At 34.6% G+C, this 25,804-nt stretch overlaps 1 protein-coding gene across 1 annotated transcript in view; it reads right to left on the bottom strand.

Annotated features, from left to right (window-relative positions):
* Positions 1-25,804, bottom strand: part of RIMS2 (regulating synaptic membrane exocytosis 2) — a 601,915-nt gene that overhangs the window by 268,248 nt on the left and 307,863 nt on the right. The window contains exons 10-14 of the mRNA XM_018058085.1: positions 21,710-21,822; positions 15,968-16,015; positions 12,184-12,314; positions 8,414-8,585; positions 5,832-5,985 (exon numbers count right to left, since the gene is read on the bottom strand). Of these exons, the coding sequence (XP_017913574.1) occupies positions 5,832-5,985; positions 8,414-8,585; positions 12,184-12,314; positions 15,968-16,015; positions 21,710-21,822 (618 nt within the window). The remainder of the gene's footprint in view (positions 1-5,831; positions 5,986-8,413; positions 8,586-12,183; positions 12,315-15,967; positions 16,016-21,709; positions 21,823-25,804) is intronic.

Here is a 25,804-nt window from a genome sequence, read left to right as displayed (position 1 = left end):
ACTAAGGATTATAACTTAGAACTATGTAGAGGATCAAAATAGAAAAAAAAAAAAAATGAAACACATCTTCCATTGATTTTAAGTGATCCTTCAGTAATTTCAGTGTCTGCTAAAATAAAACACAATATTCTTCAAAATTCAGTCTCTAAAGTATATTAAACACAATGTCCAGTACAAAAAAACATTAGTAGATATATAAAACATACAGAATGTGATCCCTAGGCAAAGAAAGAAAGAAAAATATTAATAAGCCCACAAAAGACTAAGATGTTGGAATTACTATACTTTAAAATAAATACTATATATAGCTTGATGGCTGGATGGCATCACCGACTCGATGGACATGAGTTTGGGTAAACTCTGGGAGTTGGTGATGGACAGGGAGGCCTGGTGTGCTGCGATTCATGGGGTCACAAAGAGTCGGACACGGCTCAGCAACTAAACTGAACTGATAGATAGCTTTAAAAAGTTATAGTATTATACATATAGATATAAATTATATTATATTTCATATATATCTCACATATGAGAAGGCGATGGCACCCCACTCCACTACTCTTGCCTGGAAAATCCCATGGACGGAGGAGCCTGGTAGGCTGCAGTCCATGAGGTCGCTAAGAGATGGACACGACTGAGCAACTTCACTTTCACTTTTCACTTTCATGCATTGGAGAAGGAAATGGCAACCCACTCCAGTGTTCTTGCCTGGAGAATCCCAGGGACAGAGGAGCCTGGTAGAAGGCCGTCTGTGGGGTTGCACAGAGTCAGACAAGACTAAAGTGACTTAGCAGAAGTAGCATGTATATATATAATATAATCCTATAAATTCTTTAACATATCTACATACACCTACACACAGGCTTCACAGGTGGCTCAGTGGTAAAGAATCTGCCTGCCAATGCAGGAGATACAGGGTCCATCCCTGGGTGGGGAAGATCCCCTGGAGAAGGAAAGGGCAACCTGCTCCAGTATCCTTGCCTGGGAAATCCCATGGACAGAGGAGTCTGCTGGATTACAGTCCAAGGGGCTGCAAAGAGTCTGACATGACTTAGAGACTAAGCAAGCACACACACATCTGCCCACACACATTTGTTTGTATATACATACACACATATAATAAAACAAGGGGAACAGGATAGATATAGTAACTTCTAAAAAAACCAAATACAAAATTTAAATGAAAAATATAATGTATTTAATAAGACAATTCACAGAATTTTTTTTTCTGGAAAACTGAACACATAACTGAACAAAATATCAGTCAACTTGAAGACAAGTAAATAAAAATAATCAAAATTGAGGAAGAGAGGAAAAAATTATAAAACAACAACAACATAGACTCAGTAACCTATGAAAAATGTCAAAAGATCTTTGCATGAAATGTTCCCTTGGTATCTCTAATTTTCTTGAAGAGATTTCTAGGCCTTCCCGTTCTGTTGTTTTCCTCTATTCCTTTGCACTGATCGCTGAGGAAGGCTTTCTTATCTCTCCTTGCTATTCTTTGGAACTCTGCATTCAGATGCTTATATCTTTCCCTTTCTCCTTTGCTTTTTGCTTCTCTTCTTTTCACAGCTATTTGTAAGGCCTCCTCAGATAGCCATTTTGCTTTTTTGCATTTCTTTTCCATGGGGATGGTCTCGATCCCTGTCTCCTGTACAATGTCAGGAACCTCATTCCATAGTTCATCAGGCACTCTATCTATCAGATCTAGTCCCTTAAATCTATTTCTCACTTCCACTGTATAATCATAAGGGATTTGATTTAGGTCATACCTGAATGGTCTAGTACCCCACGTCCAAGGTAAGAGAAACCCAAGTAAGACGGTACGTGTTGCAAGAGGGCATCAGAGGGCAGACACACTGAAACCATAATCACAGAAAACTAGCCAATCTGATCACACAGACCACAGCCTTATCTAACTCAATGACATTAAGCCATGCCATGTGGGGCCACCCACGATGGGTGGGTCATGGTGGAGAGGTCTGACAGAGTGTGGTCCACTGGAGAAGGGAATGGCAAACCACTTCAGTATTCTTGCCTTGAGAACCCCATGAACAGTATGAAAAGGCAAAATGATAGGATACTGAAAGAGGAACTCCCCAGGTCAGTAGGTGCCCAACATGGTACTGGAGATCAGTGGAGAAATAACTCCAGAAAGAATGAAGGGATGGAGCCAAAGCAAAAACAATACCCAGTTGTGGATGTGACTGGTGATAGAAGCAAGGATATGATGCTGTAAAGAGCAATACTGCATAGGAACCTGGAATGTTAGGTCCATGAATCAAGGCAAATTGGAAGTGGTCAAACAGGAGATGGAAAGAGTGAACATTGACATTCTAGGAATCAGCGAACTAAAATGGACTGGAACGGGTGAATTTAACTCACATGACCATTATATCTACTACTGTGGGCAGGAATCCCTTAGAAGGAATGGAGTAGCCATCATGGTCAACAAAAGAGTCCAAAATGCAGTACTTGGATGCAATCTCAAAAACGACAGAATGATCTCTGTTCATTTCCAAGGCAAACCATTCAATATCATGGTAATCCAAGCCTATGCCCCAAAACTGAATTAGCTGAAGTTGAATGGTTCTATGAAGACCTAGAAGACCTTTTAGAACTAACATCCAAAAAAGAAGTCCATTTCATTACAGGGGACTGAAATGTAAAAGTAGGAAGTCAAGAAACACCTGGAGTAGCAGGCAAATTTGGCCTTGGAGTATGGAATGAAGCAGGGCAAAGGCTAATAGAGTTTTGCCAAGAGAACGCACTGGTCATAGCAAACACCTTTTTCCAACAACACAAGAGAAGACTCTACAAATGGACATCACCAGACGGTCAACACCAAAATTAGATTGGTTATATTCTTTGCAGCCAAAGATGGAGAAGCTTTATACAGTCAGCAAAAACAAGACTGGGAGCTGACTGTGGCTCAGATCATGAATTGCTTATTGCCAAATTCAGACTTAAATTGAAGAAAGTAGGGAAAACCAATAGACCATTCAGGTATGATATAAATCAAATATACTTACTTACTAACACCCTAACATCTGGTCCCATCACTTCATGGGAAATAGATGGGGAAACAGTGGAAACAATGTCAGACTTTATTTTTTGGGGCTCCAAAATCACTGCAGATGGTGACTGCAGCCATGAAATTAAGACTCTTATTCCTTGGAAGAAAAGTTATGACCAACTTAGATAGCATATTCAAAAGCAGAGACATTACTTTGCCGACTAAGGTCCGTCTAGTCAAGGCTATGGTTTTTCCTGTGGTCATGTATGGATACGAGAGTTGAACTGTGAAGAAAGCTGAGCACCGAAGAATTGATGCTTTTGAACTGTGGTGTTGGAGAAGACTCTTGAGAGGCCCTTGGACTGCAAGGAGATCCAACCAATCCACTCTGAAGAGATCAGCCCTGGGATTTCTTTGGAGGGAATGATGCTAAAGCTGAAGCTCCAGTAGTTTGGCCACCTCATGTGAAGAGTTGACTCATTGGAAAAGACTCTGATGCTGGGAGGGATTGTGGGCAGGAGGAGAAGGGGACGACAGAGGATGAGATGGCTGGATGGCATCACGGACTCAATGGACATGAGTCTGAGTGAACTCTGGGAGATGGTGATGGACAGGGAGGCCTGGTGTGCTGCGATTCATGGGGTCGCAAAGAGTCGGAAGCGACTGAACTGAACTGAAGTGAACTTGAACCTGTCATTGATGAGCAACATACACTTAGCAGATGGTAATGTCTTTAACTTTCTGACTACCCCTGAGTGTTATCTCCTAATCTTCCTTTATCACATCATTTTTTCCTATCTTTATGCCTACACATTGCTGCTGCTGCTGCTGCTAAGTCGCTTCAGTCGTGTCCAACTCTGTGTGACCCCATGGACCGCAGTCAACCAGGCTCCTCTGTCCATGGGATTGTCCAGGCAAGAGTACTGGAGTGGGTTGCCACTGCCTTCTCCACTCACTGCTAATAAATTATAATAAAATTTTAATGTAAAACACCAAATTCAGTCATACATTCAAATATTGAAAATTAATTTTATTAGAAGTTAATTGATAGTGGAAGGACTCATACAGTACAACATGGAGTTATTATTTCACCTAGGGGTTAACTTAATATTATTAATGATTATTTAACAGAGGAAGCATTGTAAGGATGGAAAATATTAATATTTGCAAAATTTATTAAATTAATTTCAAGAATATCCATGATTATACAGATAACTAGAAAGTCCTTTATTCTCATCATACCTTACATAAACTATTCTTAGCTAGGGAGGGAATAAATGAAAATTATTGGTAGATTTAAGAGTTTCAGATACTGAGTCATCAAACCTACTCTTTATTTCAATAACAACTAGAGTAAACAGAGAAGAGGCCAGTGCTGCAAGAAAGGGCAATAGAAGCTAGCATTAATAGCCTATAAACCTAATCTACAGGAATTAGTAGAAAATGAATTATACTAGCAACCTTCATGTAGTAACTCATCATCCTACACTGTGATTTAGAGACAATGTACTGAGTAGATTACAGGGTCAGAAAGAGCAGACACTCTAAATTTAGTCAACATAAATTTCATAATATGTAGTTACAACAAACAATACTGTGATGGCAACTGCAAATAAAGGTGTCTGGTTTTCACTCTGGGGGGAATTGAAAAAAGTGAGTGCTGTAAAATTAGTGTTAAATTAATCCCCTCCAAGGGTAAGAGGTTATGTCTAATGGAAATAAAATTCCAGTAATTAGATTATTTTAAAAAGAAGTTGATACACATCTCTATGCTCTCCTATGACTAATTATTCCATGAAGTCAATGCTTTGCTCTAATTCTCTATTCAACAACCTTCTGATATGTAATTCAGCCCTTTATTCATCAGAAAGGCTGTGATCCATTTATACAAGAGTTATTTGTTATATGGTCAAGTATCTTTACCATGACTGATGTCATGATGACACAGTATTTATGCTTATAAATTTGTACTTCTGAAATTTAGTTAATCTCAATCAGCTCCCTATTACTTGACAAAAAAGTTGCTAAACGTGAAACATGATGGCTGCATGAATACTATCCAAAGCAAAAAGCATCCACTTCACCTATCACAAAGATTCGTCAGAAAAAAACAAAAAACTTGAGCTGCAAGATCAACAAACCAACAATGCCATTTTCCGTTTTCAATGAGGAAAATATTTCTGAGTTTCCTTCAAGATTCTCTGAATAATCTATTTTATAGTTTGGACTGTGCATAATTCAGGATAAAATGCAAACACTGATAACAACAACAATAGTATCAGTTTACACTCCTGAGATTAACTCCTAGAACCGTTCTGTGATGTATTATTTCCATTTTCTAAATGAAGAAAGCGAAACAGAGAGAGATGACCTACCTCAAGTCATACAATTGTTAAATGAGAGAATTAAAACTTAAAGGTTATCTGAGTAATGTTCGTAGACATGGTTTCAACCACTATGCTATACTTTTATCCTACATATTTGGCTTAATGAAGGTAGAAACCATAATTTCAGATATCTACAGCTACATGACCCAATTCTACTACATTAACTATTTCATTTCTATATTTTAGATTCTAAGAGGTAAAGTTAAAACATTGTGAAGTTTTAACACAGTGAAGCACAGTGTGTCATGCTGTGATAAGTGAATACAACATGCATTCAGTTAAGTGTATCAATTTAAAAGCTTTAAGAACAGCTATGAAAGTACTAATAGATACCTGTTAATACCCATAACGGTGTCCTTAAATTCTCTGTCATATATATCATCCAAGATGTTTCAATAAATATATGAAAAATTTTACTGAAAACTTACTTTGCAACCTCCGTGTTGGGCTCTCTCCATGGAGCTGTCGTCGTGGCATATATGGTGAAGGATGGGGAAGTGGCAATGAAGAAACATCATGAGTCTGAAGCTTGTACCAATGTGGCTCATCATCTAATAATGCTGTTTCTAATTCAATTAAAATCTACAAAGCCAAGAGACAAAGAATTGTCATAGAAATTCTATGAAATGATTTCATTATAATAGTAATGTTGTTAGGTCAAAAGCAAGGTTATACAGTAGAATTGCCCATATGCTCAACACTAGTTAAATATATAAATATTTATAACTCATTGACTTAACAGCTTTATATACCTAAGACATTTATTTTGTAGCTCTTTGAACTACTGGAGGCTATAGCAGACCCTCTACTAGAGGCTGTTAAATATGACATTGATGAGATGTTCAGATGGCATCACCGACTCAATGGACATAAGTTTGAGTAAACTCCAGGAGTTGGTGATGGACAGGGAGGCCTGACATGCTACAGTCCATGGGGTTGCAAAGAGTAGGACACAACTGAGAGACTGAACTGAACTGAAAGAGAGCTTATCACTAAATGTCGGTAAATATAACTAATATATGTATACTGTTTTATGGTTTTAAGCTTACATTCATTAGCTTAACCTTTACAAATTCTGAAACGGGGATATAAAAACAAATTAGAAATGCTTACTGTGTGTTAAGAACCATGTCATGAAGTGAAGTGAAGTCGCTCAGTCGTGTCTGACTCTTTGCAACCCCGTAGACTGTAGCCTACCTCCCTCCATGGGATTCTCCAGGCAAGAGTACTGGAGTGGGTTGCCATTTCCTTCTCCATGTCATACATTATCTTAATTCTTGGGTAAAAACTACTAGGTTGGTCTTATTAGTCAACTTTTTACAGATAAGCATACCAAGGTTGAAAAAGATTTAAAAAATTGTTTAAGTCTGCATTGCTGGTAAGTGAAACAGATGCAATATAAATCAAAGACTGTCTTACTTAAAACTCAGTTTAATGTATCATGATACTAAGAATTTAAAACAGGAAAGAAAAAAAGAATGGATTTTTAAGTGGCTCAGCAGTAAAGAATCTGCCTGCAATGCAGGAGACGCATGAGACATGGGTTCAATCCTTTGGTTGGGAAGATTATTCCCAGAATTCTTGCCTGGAAAATTCCATGGACAGAGGAGCCATGCAGGCTACAAGTCTGTGGAGCTGCAAAGAGTCAGACATGACTAAGCACACAAACACATCACATCATCACATATTATAATATGAATATATAATAAATTTGAAAGGGAAATCAGTCCATAGAAATAAATGATTCTTTTTATTATCTTTCAAAGTCATGCAAATATGACAAGGTCTGTGTTTAAGGATATGAGAACTGTTATAGCTATGGGAGGTAAAAAAGTAAAACTAAGGTACTCTTCATTCTTCCTAAATTGTCCCTAGTCATTTTCAAAAATATAGGCATGTGTTTTAAATGGTTATACACACACACACACACACACACACACACACATTTAATCCTCACTCTAGCCCTTCTCACTCTACTGAAGAGGAAACTTAAATGCAAATATATTAAATAACTTGCTAAGTACCAAAGTCAGGAAGTAGCAGTGTCAGGAACACACAACCAGGCAGCAGAAGCTAGTCTCTGATTTTAGCAATTATATTCCCTTTCTTTCCAACTCTTTGATTCCTTCGCTAACAACATTCAGTTCAATATTTCTATGGATTGTTGTTTTACCCATGATATTACCGTTTAATTCACTCAGGAAAATCAACCATGCTGAGAAAAGCTGAAAGCAGTTATCTTAGTATGTTAATGGTGAGAGAACTGCCTCTCATCTGTTCCCTGCAATTCATCGTCTACCTTTCAGATAGAAATATTTTCTCAAGTATATATGAAATCAAGTCATGCTTGTTCCAAGCTGTCATTTGTTCCCATTATCTACAGGATAAAATCCAGCCTCTTAATATGATACATGAACAGATACAAGCAGACGTCAGTTTAGCTTTCAAGTCTCATTTCTTACCACGTTCCTTTCAAATTTCAATGCAGTTGTCCAAGACTCCCATAACTCTAGGATCTTGTATTCCCTCTGCAGGAACTTTACTCCCTCTGACTTCGCTAAATTCTAGTTTCTTTGTGGAGTCTTCCCTGGACCACTTACTTCCCCTTCCCTGCACAGCAATTTTGTATTCCTACTGCACTTTCCCATAGAACATCTGTCATGCTACGTTATAACTGTTCATTCACTTATATGTATTCTAGTGGATTATAAATTCTTTAAAGAGAGGAATATACCTTGTCTGCCTTTGAAACCTCAGTCCCTAAATTTATCCATTTATCCATGGGTAAATGATTGAATTATATTGGTACAACTGGTTTAGTAAACTAAAAGGATATACAAATACTATAAAAACATCAGTAAGTTTTTTTTCTTAAACCAGCAGCTAAATTCATTGTTAAATTATGTTTACTTTCTCAGGTATTCAAAATATAATATGTTACTGACAGTCATATAAACAAAAGTATTCGGGATAACATGAATAGTCTAAGCTTTAAAATAGTTCCAGATACCTCTCCTAAAAATTCACTTTCTTCCTCTCGAACTCGAGCTTGATCCCAAAGGGTAATCTCCAGCATTCGTTCCCGAAATTCTCTTCGATGGACTGGAGAATAAATAAATGTTTGGTTCCATTTGGGCTCCAAAGTTTTCTTCACTGTTTTAGTTCTTCTCTTGTTTTTGTCACTATGAAGAAAACAAGAATATATGAACTTACATAAACCTTCATCTTAACTTTTGCCCTAAAATGTATTAATTTAAAATTTCGCAGGAAAGAAGTGAAGTTTTCCCATAAATTTGTCATATATTAAAAATACTGTAATCTTCAAAATTACTATTGAAATGTATAAGGCACAACATTATATAACTTTGATTTAATAACAGAATATTACAATAAATATGAAAATTTTCCATGATAGATAATTAAAAACAGTCTTTCACAAATTCTAAATAAAACCAGACTAAAGAATATTTAACTTTCATTTTTTTTTTAAACACAGTACCCTACTGGAAACCTTTAAAATGGAAATCAATCTATTGGCTACATACACTGTTACTTTGAGTATTTGTACATATGCAAATTCTATACACAGTATTTGCAACCAATATACTATTCACTTAAACTACAGAAATTCTTTGTACAATAAATCTAATAAATTGTTATGTTCACGTCTTTACATCCATGCAGCTAAGCTAATGAGCAATTGTAATTACATATTCTCAATTTTCTTATATATCCACACTTGCTCATTTGACATTTATAGGTCTTTATAAACATAGTAAAATTGTTTCTGTGTGAGGTAGCTGCTATAGTCTGGGCTGGAAATGCAAGTTTGCCATCCTGATGGACAGAACTTCCAGTTCAGGGGCTTTCATACTTTTTTCTGCTGCATATTTCTATCAAATTAATGTTTTTTATTATGCATTCCATTATATACATATATATTTATAAATTATATGCATGTATTACTTGCATGCATATAATTGCATATAATATGTAATATTGCATTCATTGGTAAATATACAATAATAGGAATCAAAAATATATGAAAATTAAAAGACAAATATTTCTTTCTGAATTCCAATGATTGTTTCGTACATCCCCTGGGTACATCCATTCTTTCTGGAGATCACTACTTTAGCTTATTGGAGAGGATCAATGGCTGAATAGGAACAAAGAAAATCATCAAGGAAGGCGATGTTAAGCTATCAGAAGAGGCTATTTGAAGAGAGAAGTGCCAATGAACAGAAAGTGGAACTGTATTAACTTCTTCAAATTCTCTCAGCACAGCACGGTTCTAAGAGTATTAGGAAACAGGAAGCAGTTTGAACTAAGAAGGGATAGAGTACCTCTAAATGAGGGAGTCTATATGACTTCTCCTAGGTGAAAGCAGAGCTTGCTGTTTACCACAAGGGCTTCCCAGGGTGTGAGTGGCAAAGAATCCTCCTGCCAATGCAGGAGATGCAAGAGATTTAATGAATCAAAAGCATGTATTTAATGTGGCCATTTAAAAGCAATGTATCTTTATTAATTTCTATGGTTTCCCTAGGAAAATAACTTTGGAAACCCATGTAGGAAATCTTATCTCCATTCAAATTTATGAAAAAGAAGTGGCACTGTAAATTAGAACTAAATAATAGAGAAATAATGACAAGGACTATGATTTATGACTGTCACTTCCTCCTTCCAAAACTTTAACAAATATTTATAAAGCATCTACTTTATATTCTATCCATAAAAGAATGAATTATGACACCCTGTCAGAGATAAAAATTCCTTCCACCAACATCAGAAAGAAAATATTTAGATGGAACCTTGCCATCTAATCCAAGAATGGTTTATACTGCTTCCTACGACCTGTGGCTTTTCTTCCAAAAAACAAATAATTCAAATTATAAAAGCACAGTCCTTTATTCATGTGTAAAAACTTATGTCAACAGAATAAAAAAGGTTGAGGTGATAAAGTAGCTATGTGAGTTAACCAGAGAATTCTGTTTTCTACTACGGATAAAATCCTGACACAACTCTATTAATAAAGTGAGAAACAAGCTTGCCTAAATATTCTTCAAATTCCTGATAACTGACAAGAAAACTCAGCTGAGAGATAATCTGAGAAAAAAAATTCAAAACTTTCTTAATTTTTTGCTGTTGAGAAAAGATAAAAATTCTATATTGGGGAATACAAAGGCGTCTTTAAAGGGACTTTCTCATCCATCTGAGCTCTGCTCAGAAAGTGGGAAGAGGCATGAAAAATAAACTAAAACTAAACAGTCAACAAAAAAAAACCAAATAATCTGAGAGACTTTTATCATCTTCAAAAACAAGCATTTTTCTTCAGAGCTCTAGTAACTTGTTGAAGCGAAGTGAAGTGAAAGGCATGTCTGACTCTTGCAACCTCACAGACTATGTCCATGGAATTCTCCAGGCCAGAATACTGGAGTGGGTGGCCTTTCCCTTCTTCAGGGGATCTTCCTAACCCAGGGATTGAACCCAGGTCTCCCACATCGCGGGCGGATTCTTTACCAGCTGAGCCACAAGGGAAGCCCAAGAATACTGGAGTGGATAGTCTAGCCCTTCTCCAGTGGATCTTCCCGACCCAGGAATCGAACCAGATCCTCCTGCACTGCAGGCGGATTCTTTACCAACTGAGCTATGACTTGTTACGTGGCTTACATAAAAGCATATGTGGGAATGCACGATTTTCTGCAAGTTTTTATGATGGCAATCTAAGGATGCTTAGACTAGTAAACTCGCTGCACTCTGAGAAGCAAAGTGATGTGGCCTCCCTGTGAGATGGTAGATAATATGGCTGTGACATCTGTCATCCAACTGAAGTTTTAAGCTGGATTTACCATTTTAGTTATTGCATATCCTCATCTTCCCTTACAGTTCAAAGTGTATCCTTCCCCAAAAGACAATCTAAGTTGTTACATAACAATCTTCTTTAAGTAAACTTTATAAGATAAAATCATACAGCAGACAGTTTCTAATAGTTTAGGAGGCTGTGGCAACCTCACATATTTTCTGAATAATTTTACTAATTTTTTTCCAAAATATGTATCAAAGTGTAAGGCCTTTGTTAACTGCCTACTTGTTATTATCTTTGTTGAGGCTATTCTTCAGATGAGACTGTGGCATTCAATACTGATGACTTTAAGTTAAACCAAGTAAGAGAGTGTGCAGAAGCATACAACGATGTTTAAAACCACATCTGTATCCGGCTACTTCCATCCTGAGAAAAATGACCAGACCAGCCCTAGAAACCAGGGATGCAGAAGAGCTAGGGAAGGGAAATTAGTGTACTACTTTTTTCTTTTTTCATGGTGTTTATTGGATAATTTCTTTCATTTTGCATGTGTTTGAAATTAAGAATGATTAGATGATTTTTGATAAGCTATTTCTCCTATCCTGATTTCTCTATTTAAATCAGGGTAGATTAATAACATGCATACTGATCAGCATGGACACAAAGTAAATGACACTTCAGGAAGCTAAATCTTGGCCCAATGGTAGAGATTCCTTGATGATATAGGTAATTAAATATAAAGCATGTTCATTAATTTTACAGAATGTAGAGAAATAATATATTAGTAAGAGAAAGTAGAAACTGTAGAGGAATATGATGAATCCTAGGAATCATTATGCCTATGTTAAACTTTATAAGTATCTAATTGGTATGATATTAAAAAAAATTTTAATAAATGACACAAAATCAAAACACTCCCTGCTATTAACATTTCTCATCTGTTTTCAAGAATAATTACTTTTGTTTCATATCCTTACCTTCTGTCTGGAAGAAAGTAAATTTTAACATAAGGATTCCTTGGCCTCCCATCTTCCCTGGAAGGGAGGTCCTTTGCTCCCAAAATTGTAACTATTAATTGGTGACCAACCTTGTCAAACCACAGTTTTATCTGAAAAGCAAAAATATTTATTTATCAGCTTAACCATTTATTAATATAACAGAATGCTTACATTCCCAATCTTTGCCCCATTCTCTTACCCTGATATTAGCATTGAATATAAACTTCACTTAGTAAATTGCAGTTAACTTAAAAGGATATGCTATAATAACTTCAATGAATGGAGAATTTAATTCAGATATTTTAGTGTGACAAATCTCTTGAAATTTTTGTAATCTAATTTGATAGCTTATTAACATGTACATAATAATTGTACTGCTATAATAAGGACTTTATATAGGATTATTCTGTGTCTACATTTACACAGGAATCATTGTAGTTCATTTTGGTTGCCCTACAATACTGAGTTCAGAATAAGTGCTCAAAATGAACTGAACAGATAAGTTGCTCATATGGCATTCATGGGAATATTTTCAGCAAATGTTTTATGTTATATCACAGCAAAGATCTTTCAAAGATTATAAGTAACTAGGAATTACTAGAAGATTTAGTAAACAGACTGCTTAAATTTGTATTTAAAACTATAATAAATTCATCTTTTAAAGTTTTTTATACATAGTCTCTTTTTCATTTGTGAAGCAAATATATTCATCCTTAGAATAAAAGGGTATATTTTATAATTCAAGATGAGAAAATTAGAATAATTTGCCTATGTCATAATTAAGGATTAGATCTTCACATCCAGCTGTTGAATTCATTAGACTTAACAACTGTCACCTCCCACACACATCTCACACTCCCACACCTAGTTATGATGACTATGATTCTGATTCACATTTGGTTCAGAATTTAGCACATCCCTGGCCACTATCTTCAAACTGAAATTGAATTGGAAATTTGGAGCTTGGGGAAAAGTTTTGTTTACGTAATATGCATATTTTATTTTCAATGGTTTGATTTTTTTCCTTTAATTTGGATGCACAATGTTTGCAGCCGCTTGGAAGCCTTAAATATATATCTCATGTCAGTCCTTTCCTCTCCACTCCAAAGCAGACAGTCAGGGCTGGGCCAAGCTCTAGGCTATATACATAAGACCATCCACGTTAAAAAAATATGCAGATAAATATATATATGATATGTTAGTAGTTCAGTTCCAATTTTAACATGGTGTTGTTGAGTCCCTCACTTCATATCCTAAGAGGATGAGAGGCCAAGCAAGAATTTTGAGTCAGAAGACTAATGGCCCGGAAAAGTATATAAAATTATTTATACACTTTTTTGTTTGGTTAAATGAAATTAGTCCTCTTATAAGAATAATTATTAGAAATGTTTAAATTTTACAAATGGTAATACTACTCTTTATATTAAGTCCTTATGTTTAATGCAGGTATTATTATCTTGAGGCTCTATAACAAAAAGTTTTTTGAACTGACTTGGTAAGTACAGACCCTAGTCAAGCGGTTTTCAAACTGTGGTTCATAAAACTCTTGCAACAGTATTATCTGACTAATCTGTTTAAAAGTTACAAATTCCTGTGGCCCACCTTTCAGCTACAGAACCAGAATGGGGCCCAGAAAATTTGCATTTTAACAAATCCTCAGGTGACTCTCATTTCCATTAAAGGTTGAGAACCACTGCCTTAGACTAGGGAAGCAATAACCTGGAAAAAAGCATCTGATATTTACGTGAAAAAAAAAAAAAAGTTCAGCACCTGAAACTAATGGCAACATTATAAACTATACTCCAATATAAAACTTTTAGAAATTACTATTAAAAAAAGAAAAAAGTTCAAGTATTTCTTGCCCAACAATATTAAAGATAGAGATGAGAATAGATGGAAAAAAGAGACATTCAGGCAAAAGATATGAGCAGGAAGAAAAAAGTAAGAAATACAAGAGTGTTTCATACATGAGATGAAACAGATGTCAGAAAGATTCGAAGTTCCTCTAAGTTTGTGACCAAATCACACTACTTTCTGTATTCTTTATTTTCCATAGCAATAAGAGCTATGGCTTTATTTTCCATGAGGTTAAAAGTCCTTCTCGGAGCATCATGACAATAATATAAGACACTTCAAAAAAGAAAAAAACTGAAAGGCTACAAAATTGTTTTCCAACAGTGCATTTAAATAACAAAGAAAAATAATAAGTATTGTTAGACTAAGTTCATAATTAATTATTGGAGCAAATTACTGATTTCTGTGAGTACTTTATTAGGGATTGACACTAAACCTTTGTTGTCATCTCCACAGGGAGCATTTTTGCTCTTTTAAAATTATTACAGCTAAATCTTAAGATATATATTTCAAATGCTTGATAAATAGTATTATTTTTAGATTTTCTTATGCCATGGAAAACCAAAAATATCATTTATTAATAATATTCATTCCTCACGCAAACAGATATTAGGTACTAGCTTTCATATTTTCACATTAATACTTTACAGTTTATTAAATTATATGTTACAAATATATACATATTAAAATAATATAGATATGAAACAGGCACACTTTGTACTGATTTTTTGATGAAAATTATATGTCTTAATAAACTGTCAAACTGGGCATTTGATCAATAGCTCTAATTTTCATTTTATATTACGGGACTTGCATTGAAGTTTTTAATAGATATCCAGCTCACAGTATCAAAACAAAATTATTTTATTTGCTAGATTACTAGTCTCATTCCTAAATGTGCTTTTTAAATGAATGGTTGGAATATATCTGTTTTCTCAAAATAAAATAAATATACTTCCACAGTTCTAAATATGATATATTTATTTTATATCATTTTCATTAATAAAAATATTGGTATCATTGTACTTGCTTTAATACAATTTTCATGTGCCACTTTTAAGTTTCCCAAGCAGACTCTGAGCAGTTTAAGTAAATATTTTACACTAGATAGTGTTAACTAGAACAACTTCAATTTTTTTTAAATTTAAATTAAATTAGCATTATTGAAAACCAACAACAATAACCAAAAAAAAAAGAAACCCATGCAGCAAAGCAAGGAAAGCATAATACTACTTTTTAAAAAATGCTATATTAACATTACTTTTTGGTATAGGGGTTTCCTAATGAAAAGAGGCAAAGAACTTGTACCCAAGTATTACAGTAAAAACAAATGGAATTATAATTACATAACGTAAACAAAATAAACCCAACACATTTTATTTGGATTGTGATTTTGTTCTATTAAATTCATATAGTTTTCAAAAGTTGAACTTTATATATAATATGCAGAAAATTCATATTTTAGATGAGGTACAAATTTATTTGCCAGTCTCCTCAAGGAGTAATTGCTTGGAAAATGCAAGATAATGTAGATGTTAAGTGATATAATGAATGATTTAAAGAGACAGTAACCTTAGTGTAATAAAAATATCAACAGTATAAAATCAGCTATTTGTGTCAATATTACAGATATAAGTGAAATCTACATTAAATGTCAACCTGAAACTTATGAGTTTTAGTATTCAGTCCACCATATAAAATCACTAACAAAGATTGTCTCTTTAAATTTTTATTGTATTTTAATCCCCATGCAGAATTTTACAAACTGGCTCATAAAATGATTTGGAAGTCAATAATATGGTTTGGAGCAACATACCAAATAAAGTTTTCCTACTATGCATTTTCCAAAAACATACAAATAAGGGTTAAAACACAATTTTAGATTCTATCAGGCAGACAAGGCCTTTACCTGAACCCTAGGAACAAAAGGCGTTGTTCTTCTACTAAGGCTTTGGCTCTGGTAAGCAAAATTAAAGAAAAAAGCAATAAAACAAAACCAAAAAGGACAACACGCTGGAACTAAAAGACCAAAAGTAAAAAACACATACAACTATCCCTTAAATACATTTTTCCATGACAATATATATCTAAATTAAGTACTTCAACATAATGAATAATTTTCCCAAAATTATAAAACAGATTAAGAACTATATAAAATCTGCGAAGTTTTAAATCAGATTTTTAAATGTATCAACATAACAGGAATTAAGACTGAATGTAAAACAATATAATCGGGCTCATATACTCTGAAAGAATGAATGTAAACATAAAATACGAGAGCCAAGATATTTCAGATATCATCCTTAAACACACTACATAGAAAAAAACATAGTCCAAGAAGAAGTTAGATAAAAATACATTAAAGAATTATTAGTGAAAAGTCATCTACAGAAGTAATTATCTAACTTTCCAAAGGAATATGGCTAACAAAAGTCTAAAAAATATTAGCCAAGTCAGCTTTATCATTTCTTAAAAGAATAAACACAGAAAGATAAAAATGTGCTGGAACACAATGGATTAATTCGTTGCTTCACACTTAAAGAATCTATACTAGGAACTAGTATTTAACCACCATTTTCAGACATTTACTGTGTACCACCTGAGATAACACTATTTAGAGCTAATTACACTTATTAATGACAATAATATTTTTCTTTTTATTTATACAGTTCTTTCTATATTTTCAAGCTTTCAATAACAGTTTATTGCCAAGTTTATTGCCTAAAACAATGCTAGGAAGTAGTTGTTTTTATCACCAGTAGGTAGATGAGGAAACAGAGACGTTAAAAAAAAAGCCTAGACAGACTTGTCCAATCTCAAAAAGTAAGACAGTTTAAAAGGTAAATAATAAAGCTCAATTCCGGTTAAAACACTCTATTTCAAATTCGTAGAATAAAATCAAATTTCTTTTCTCTTCTAACTTTTTTTTTTTTCGTTTTGAAACAGCTTCCTTCCCAAAGATACCACAACCACTGGAACATTGTGCCTTCATTAAGACATGCCAACAGTTACAAGAGGAACAAAATCAGATTCAAGTTTCTGGGTTTGGGAGTGGATATCAGGGCATTTATTTTTTGTTCCTTCACCAAGATTCCATCCCATCTCTCACATTTTTCATGCATGTCTCTCTTGTTTAATTAACAGTTGTGAACAGTTAAAGGTTTCAGACGTTTTCCACTGCTATACAGAAACAGATAATAAGTGCTAGGAGGACTGCTGTCCAGTGCAGCCATCATCAGACAAAATCTGATAGTAGCTTAAGACGTAATCTAAAACCCAAAGGAAAGTGAATCTTTAAAGCAGACTACCACTCAGCCATATGAGTCATCTTTATCTCCAAAAACCAAGATAGTCTCAAACTTCAGTTGTCTTCCCTTTCATGAGGAGACATTTCCAAAGGAAGAAAGGAACGTTTAGATATGGAGTATGTTCCTGGTATCTGTCTGCATAACCCTAAGTGGATAAGTCTCTAGCCGAAGGGTAAGGGATGTTTGAAATTCACAGAGATTAGCTAGGCATGCTGAAGAAAAGGACTAACAATGTACTCGATTTTGAAATATATCTTACTTTTCTTGCCTTCCCAACTGTCCTACCTGTTGTTGACCAAAAACCTCAAGGTAATGAAAGATTTTTGCAAGTAAATATTACTTCAAAACTAAAACATTTACCTTCAAAGAAATAGTGCTTTGAAATAAAGTAATCCTTTAAGGTCAACATTTTTCCATCTTCCAAAATGACCTCAAACGAGCAACTCATAGATTTTTGAAATCAACTGTCTAAAATCTATGCCAATTTAAACTTAACCTTTACGCATAAGCTTATACATTAAACTTGGCTATGTAAACATATTTTGTTTTGTCAGATTATTTTAAATTGAGATGAGATTAAAGTAACATGCCATTAACCATTTTAAAGTGTACAATTCGGTGGCATTTAGAGAATACACAATGCTGTGTCACCACCACCTCCTTCTAGTTTCAAAACTTATTCATCACATCAGAAGAGTCATGATTCATCACATTCTGTATCTATTAAGTAATCGCTCACCATTTCCCCATTGCCCCAGTTTCTGGCAACTACTAAGCTGCTTTCTATCTCTATAGATTCTGGATATTTCATCAAAAAATGATGAAGTATTATGCATCTCATTGCAATTTGTGATTAATACGATTCATTTATTTTAAGCATGAAATGTCTGATAATATCTGTAACAATTCAGTTTCATACAAATGAAGAATCTGAATTTGCACACTATGATTTATTTTGCATTTTTAATGTCCCTTCATACTTCATCCTGCACTACCAACTTCAGGACATTCTTCTTACATAATACTTCTAAAATAACAAGGTTGTAACAAAGAAATATAAAAGATAAAAGCTCAAAGAAAAAATTTTCATTTATAGAAAATTTGAAAACAGCTATCAAATTTCTAAGTAGATTTAAAGAATACATACCCATTCTTCAGCTACTTAGTCTATTTAAATGGGCATAAAATGGATATGTACAATATTTACAAGCTCATCACTAAAAATGGAGTCAGAAAAATATTAAAACAAAGTAACTTAGGCAAAAACATTGCAGCTATGAGTTAGCCACTAACTCTGAAGTAAAATGATTATCAATAAGAATTAATGTGTTCCTAGAGACAAAATTCTGAGTCACTTCTCACTTTTGAAATAAAGGCTATATCTTAATTTAACACTCTATCAAAAAACTAGTCAAAGGCTGAAATTAATTTTAAAATATTGAGAGAATTACAGACGCAATCCTTCAAACAAGGAAACTGCTAAATTACGGAAGACCACAAATTTAAAAAAGAATCAAAATAAGGGATTGCTGACACCGAAAAGACTAACATACAGTCCAGGTGTCATAAACCTAAGCTCATACAGATTTTCTCACCAAACACATTAATGGCACTTTCATAGTTATGCTTGAGAATAACAACAAGCTAGCAGTACAACTCAAGCATGAAGAAATAAATGGAGTAATAGTGTTAAATTCATCAACAACAGCCTTGCACATGAAAGTTTAAATAATGTGTTATATATATATATATCTCATATATTTGAGAAAATACCAGTCCATGAACTGACATAAATATATTAGGAAGGAAAGCTCACATAATACACAAATTATCTTGTCAGATATTATATTAGCAGACATTAACAATGTCATAATTTTGTAAGTAAGTTATGGACCCAGGTAAAATCTCATCAAAAATCAAAAATACCCAAAGGTAGAACAGAAGGATATAGGAAACATAATATTGCCTTATGACTTCCTGAGTGTCTCCCTGAAGGATGATATAAGTGGACAAATGTTTTCCCAACCTCTGCATCATTAGAGCAAACCAAAAATTGTCTCCAGTTGGCAGAAACTGGGTTAAATATAAAGGAAAATACTATATCCAAAAGGGTATCTTGCTTAGTTTTGCTGCATGAATAAAATGAAGGTAAAATTAAGTTTCATGAAGGTAAAATCTTCTGCTGTATTCTCTTAGCTACTAGCATTATAACTGATGAGGGGATAGATCTTAATATATATTACCTGAATTGATAATTGTAGTTTAATTTGGCAAAAATATGTTGGAGGAAACTTTTGGCAAAAGATTTCAAGAATCTTAAACTTTTTTTCTTTCACATTGTAATTTTATATCCAAACAAAAATTATCCCGACAAAAGAATTGTGTCCTAACAAAATATGCAAGATTTATATTCAAGGATTTCCATGGCATCATTATTTAAAATACTATAAATTACAAACAAGCAAGATATCCTATAATAGCAAATTAAGTTAAAATGGGGTATTAAATAGGAATTAAAATCATTTTAGGATGAATTAAAAAAAATTAAAGGAAAATGTATATGATACATTGAGTAAAAAAAGTTTTAAAATAGTATATACAGATTTATTATAGTTCTGTTTAAATATTTATATGTATGTGAATGATTATGCTTTAGTGGCAAGAATATAGGTGACTTTAATTTTTTATTTATCTGTGCTTTCTTGATTTACCAAAAGAAATATATATCATATTTATAAACATTATCTTACTGGAACACACTTCTAGATCATAAAAAATGATAAAATGGAACATGTGTTAAATTATAATTATATAGATTTTAAACCATCACTTACAAACACAAGTACTATATACATTTATGTTTTCCCCAAATATTTAACAGTCTTACCTTTCTATCAAATTCACTTTGAACCATGAGGAAAAGTAGTTGAATTTGAAATCTGTCTAAATGCCCACACTATGAACCCTCTGTTCCTAGTTCAATTTCTAATATAACCTTGAGATTTCAAAAGAGGCAGCAACAAAGTGGTACTTACTTATTATGGGAGTCTAACTTCCACTCCCTCGTTCACCAACTGAAGCTAACCAAGTACACACACACACACACATACAGATTTAATATATACTGGAATCATCAGCCACCCAGTGCTTTACTTATAGATGAAACTATCTAAGGGAAGCCATGATTAAAAATTAAAAGCTAACATTTACTAACACTTTCTAAAATGGTGGAAGAAAATACACATATACTTGTAACCATAAATGTCAACATCTGTGCTGTCAATGTATGTAAGAGAATAAGTAGAAAGATGCTACTTATTGTAGAAAATGGAAAAAACACCACTGTCCTCAAATGAAAAAGTTCACTCTGTTTATGAAAGAGAAAGGAAAAGAAAATAATAAAAAGAAGAAATCCATTTTAGTAAGACATTTATAATCTCCTAATAGTATTTCATATTCTGTTATTCTCATTTTTGTGATCAAAGTAGTCTCAGAACAGATGCGCCTAATGACTTTTACTATGTTATTTCTGCTTATACTTCCTGTATCTTCAACTAATTAATGGAAACTCTTAAGAAAAATCAAACACTTCTCCTTCCCCCAGAAGATAAAAGTACAAAATCTGTACCTAATTTAACAAAGATAGAAATTGCTTTTAAATTAGACCAAGAATAGTTTTGCCTTTAACTATAACAGTAACAATTATCCAAAATTCAATGTCTGAATTTTGAGAATCTAAAGAGTTCTTAATATGCATAAAATTTCAGGTTAGTAACTCATCAGAATTAGTATCAATATTAATCTGTTTGTTTCTAAAATATAAGTGGATAAATTTTAATATTTTTAAATGGTTTAAAACAGAATGACAACTTTAGAAATTAATAAAATGTGAGGGTCTGAATTTGCAAAGCTCTTCTAATATGGGTATAAGATGGATAACTTTATTTTTAACATTTATTATAAAATGTTCAAATTAGGGGTCACTTAATATGAAATCCACATGATATACTCAGTAATCTATTATATATTTCCCCATTTTCTTAGCTGAGCGAAAATCATGACCTTGAATTTTGGAATAATATTACTTACTGAAAAAGGTTTTAGATAGCATCAAAAATTCTAATTCCCACCAAATTCCAGAAAAGTCTAGCTCTAATAAAGAAAGCATTCTGTTAGATAATTATAATTGAATTTCAATTAATTAAAATTACTAAGAATGACAAAGTTGATGGTGAAAAGCACAATTATATTCTAAATAGGACTTGGTTCACAAAAAATGGCATCATCTAGTAAAAATACTACTTGATATCCCCAAGAGAGAAATTAATATAGTAATTACATACTGAAAGTTGTCCAGATAAGAACTGTGGAACATCCCTCAACATGCCAGGACTCATGGGAGATGTAACGGAAATAGAAGGACGATCCATTTTCTGAGATTCGAATGAGCTAGAACCTGAAATGGCAATTATACATAAAGAATAACAACAACTCTTCATTAGTATTTAATAATCTTTACCATATATCTTGTTATTTTTAATACCTACAAAATTTCATTATATAGACCTTTTTCTTAGCCACAATGTTCTAAATATACTTAAAAGGTTTCTTTAAAAATATAAGTGCAGCTTAGGGATTCTTGAAAGACCAAGGGTGAACCATTTTCTGTGCCAATTAGACTAGAAAGAGACCTCAGAACCTAGCTACTTCATCTGTTGTGTGTTCTAAACTCATATCTTACAATAATATACTAGGAAATTTTAAAAATAGAAACCGAAGGAGGAAAAACCCAAGCCAAAATCTAAATCAATAAAGCAAATCAAATATGGTCTAAACTTGTAATGCTAAAAACATAATTACTAGAATATTAACTGTGGAAAGTTCTCAGCAGTGGTTTCTAACCATATCTGGAAGAATATAATAAACTAGATGGGTAAACAGAAAGTGAGGAGCTATGAAAAAAAGATATAGGAGAGCAGAAAAAGCAGAACTTCAGTACCCAGAAGTTATATGTATGAATTTATTTGCATGGAGAGGCATGAACAAATCACAAAGTGAGTAAAATGGAGCTAATGAGATACTGACAGAATTTAATGCCTGGAACTCTGGGCTACAAATTTTGGTGCTAATAAAATATCCATGCTAAATTTTTCTGAGTTAGGTAATAAAAACTGCATTTGAGGAAGATGTCTTTACCGTTCATTTAAAGTGTCTGAATTGAGCGAGATGAAAAACAGTTAAGAATAAGTGGAATTCAATAAAATATTAAAGAAAAGGAATGACTGGAAAATGGACTGAAAAAAAAGAATTGAGACAGTATAACAAAATTAGAAAATGAGGACCCAAATTAATTAGATATGCAAGATTAAGGAAAAGGGGGGGACATTGAGATTTCAAGGGTTATAACCAGATATGGTCCCCTATGTCTTGTTCTCTGCACAGGATAGAGCGGATATTCCCTGGATGCAGAACTCTGGAGACGTTCTGTGTGTAAAGGAGTGGTTGAAGAAATTAATTTGGAACCCGTCACAGTGACCCTGCGACACCACAAAGACATCCAGGGGGAAATGTAAAGCAGGTAACAAGACATGCAGATGGGACCAAATGTCCAGTAGATATTAGCTGTAGAAATTAAAATGTAAACTGTCACCCTAATTGGGGTCCTCCATAGGAACCTGGAATGTCAGGTCCATGAATCAAGGCATATTGGAAGCGGTCAAACAAGAGATGGCAAGGGAGAAAGTCGACATTCTAGGAATCAGCAAACTAAAATGGACTGGAATGGGTGAATTTAACTCAGATGACCATTATATCTACTACTGCGGGCAGGAATCTCTCAGAAGAAATGGAGTAGCCATAATGGTCAACAAAAGAGTCTGAAATGCAGTACTTGGATGCAATCTCAAAAACGACACAATGATCTCTGTTCATCTCCAAGGCAAATCATTCAACATCACAGTTATCCAAGTCTATGCCCCAACCAGTAACGCTGAAGAAACTGAAGTTGAACAGTTTTATCAAGACCTACAAGACCTTTTAGAACTAACACCCAAAAAAGATGTCCTTTTCATTATAGGGGACTGGAATGCAAAAGTAGGAAGTCAAGAAACACCTGGAATAACAGGCACATTTGGGCTTGGAATGTGGAATGAAGCAGGGCAAAGACTAATAGAGTTTTGCCAAGAAAATGCACTGGTCATAGCAAACACCCTCTTCCAACAACACAAGAGAAGACTCTACACATGGACATCACCAGATGGTCAACACCGAAATCAGATTCATTATATTCTTTGCAGCCAAAGATGGAGAAGCTCTACACAGTCAACGAAAACAAGACCAGGAGCTGACTGTGGCTCAGATCATGAACTCCTCATTGCCAAATTCAGACTCAAATTGAAGAAAATAGGGAAAACCGCTAGACCATTCAGGTATGACCTAAATCAAATCCCTTATGATTATACAGTGGAAGTGAGAAATAGATTTAAGGGCCTAGATCTGATAGATAGAGTGCCTGATGAACTATGGACTGAGGTTCATGACATTGTATAGGAGACAGGGATCAAGACCATCCCCATGGAAAAGAAATGCAAAATAGCAAAATGGCTGTCTGGGGAGGCCTTACAAATAGCTGTGAAAAGAAAAGAGGCGGGAAGCAAAGGAGAAAAGGAAAGATATAAGCATCTGAATGCAGAGTTCCAAAGAATAGCAAGAAGAGATAAGAAAGCCTTCTTCAGTGATCAATGCAAAGAAATAGAGGAAAACAACAGAATGGGAAAGACTAGAGATCTCTTCAAGAAAATTAGAGATACCAAGGGAACATTTCATGCAAAGATGGGCTTGATAAAGGACAGAAATGGTATGGACCTAACAGAAGCAGAAGATATTAAGAAGAGGTGGCAAGAATACACAGAAGAACTGTACAAAAAAGATCTTCACGACCCAGATAATCATGATGATGTGATCACTCACCTAGAGCCAGACATCTTGGAATGTGAAGTCAAGTGGGCCTTAGAAAGCATGGCCACGAACAAAGCTAGTGGAAGTGATGGAATTCCAGTAGAGCTGTTTCAAATCCTGAAAGATGATGCTGTGAAAGTGCTGCACTCAATATGCCAACAAATTTGGAAAACTCAGCAGTGGCCACAGGATTGGAAAAGGTCAGATTTCATTCCAATCCCAAAGAAAGGCAATGCCAAAGAATGCTCAAACTACCGCACAATCGCACGCATCTCACATGCTAATAAAGTAATGCTCAAAATTCTCCAAGCCAGGCTTCAGCAATACGTGAACCGTGAACTCCCTGATGTTCAAGCTGGTTTTAGGAAAGGCAGAGGAACCAGAGATCAAATTGCCAACATCCGCTGGATCATGGAAAAAGCAAGACAGTTCCAGTAAAACATCTATTTCTGCTTTATTGACTATGCCAAAGCCTTTGACTGTGTGGATCAGAAGAAACTGTGGAAAATTCTTCAAGAGATGGGAATACCAGACCACCTGACCTGCCTCTTGAGAAATCAGTATGCAGGTCAGGAAGCAACAGTTAGAACTGGACACGAAACAACAGACTGGTTCCAAATAGGAAAAGGAGTACGTCAAGGCTGTATATTGTCACCCTGCTTATTTAACTTATATGAAGAGTACGTCATGAGAAACGCTGGACTGGAAGAAACACAAGCTGGAATCAAGATTGCCAGGAGAAATATCAATAACCTCAGATATGCAGATGACACCACCCTTATGGCAGAAAGTGAAGAGGAGCTAAAAAGCCTCTTGAGGAAAGTGAAGGAGGAGAGTGAAAAAGTTGGCTTAAAGCTCAACATTCAGAAAACGAAGATCATGGCATCTGGTCCCATCACTTCCTGGGAAATAGATGGGGAAACAGTGGAAACAGTGTCAGACTTTATTTTGGGGGGGCTCCAAAATCACTGCAGATGGTGACTGCAGCCATGAAATTAAAAGACGCTTACTCCTTGGAAGAAAAGTTATGACCAACTTAGATAGCATATTCAAAAGCAGAGACATTATTTTGCCAACTAAGGTCCGTCTAGTCAAGGCTATGGTTTTTCCAGTAGTCATGTATGGATGTGAGAGTTGAACTGTGAAGAAGGCTGAGCGCCGAAGAATTGATGCTTTTGAACTGTGGTTTTGGAGAAGACTCTGGAGAGTCCCTTGGACTGCAAGGAGATCCAACCAGTCCATTCTGAAGGAGATCAGCCCTGGGATTTCTTTGGAAGGAATGATGCTAAAGCTGAAGCTCCAGTACTTTGGCCACCTCATGTGAAGAGTTGACTCATTGGAAAAGACTCTGATGCTGGGAGGGATTGGGGGCAGGAGGAGAAGGGGATGACCGAGGATGAGATGGCTGGATGGCATCACTGACTCAATGGACGTGAGTCTGAGTGAACTCCAGGAGATGGTGATGGACAGGGAGGCCTGGC

Source organism: Capra hircus, chromosome 14 (genome assembly GCF_001704415.2).
Source record: "Capra hircus breed San Clemente chromosome 14, ASM170441v1, whole genome shotgun sequence".
NCBI lineage: Eukaryota > Metazoa > Chordata > Mammalia > Artiodactyla > Bovidae > Capra > Capra hircus.
This window is presented reverse-complemented; position numbering and strand designations above follow the sequence as displayed.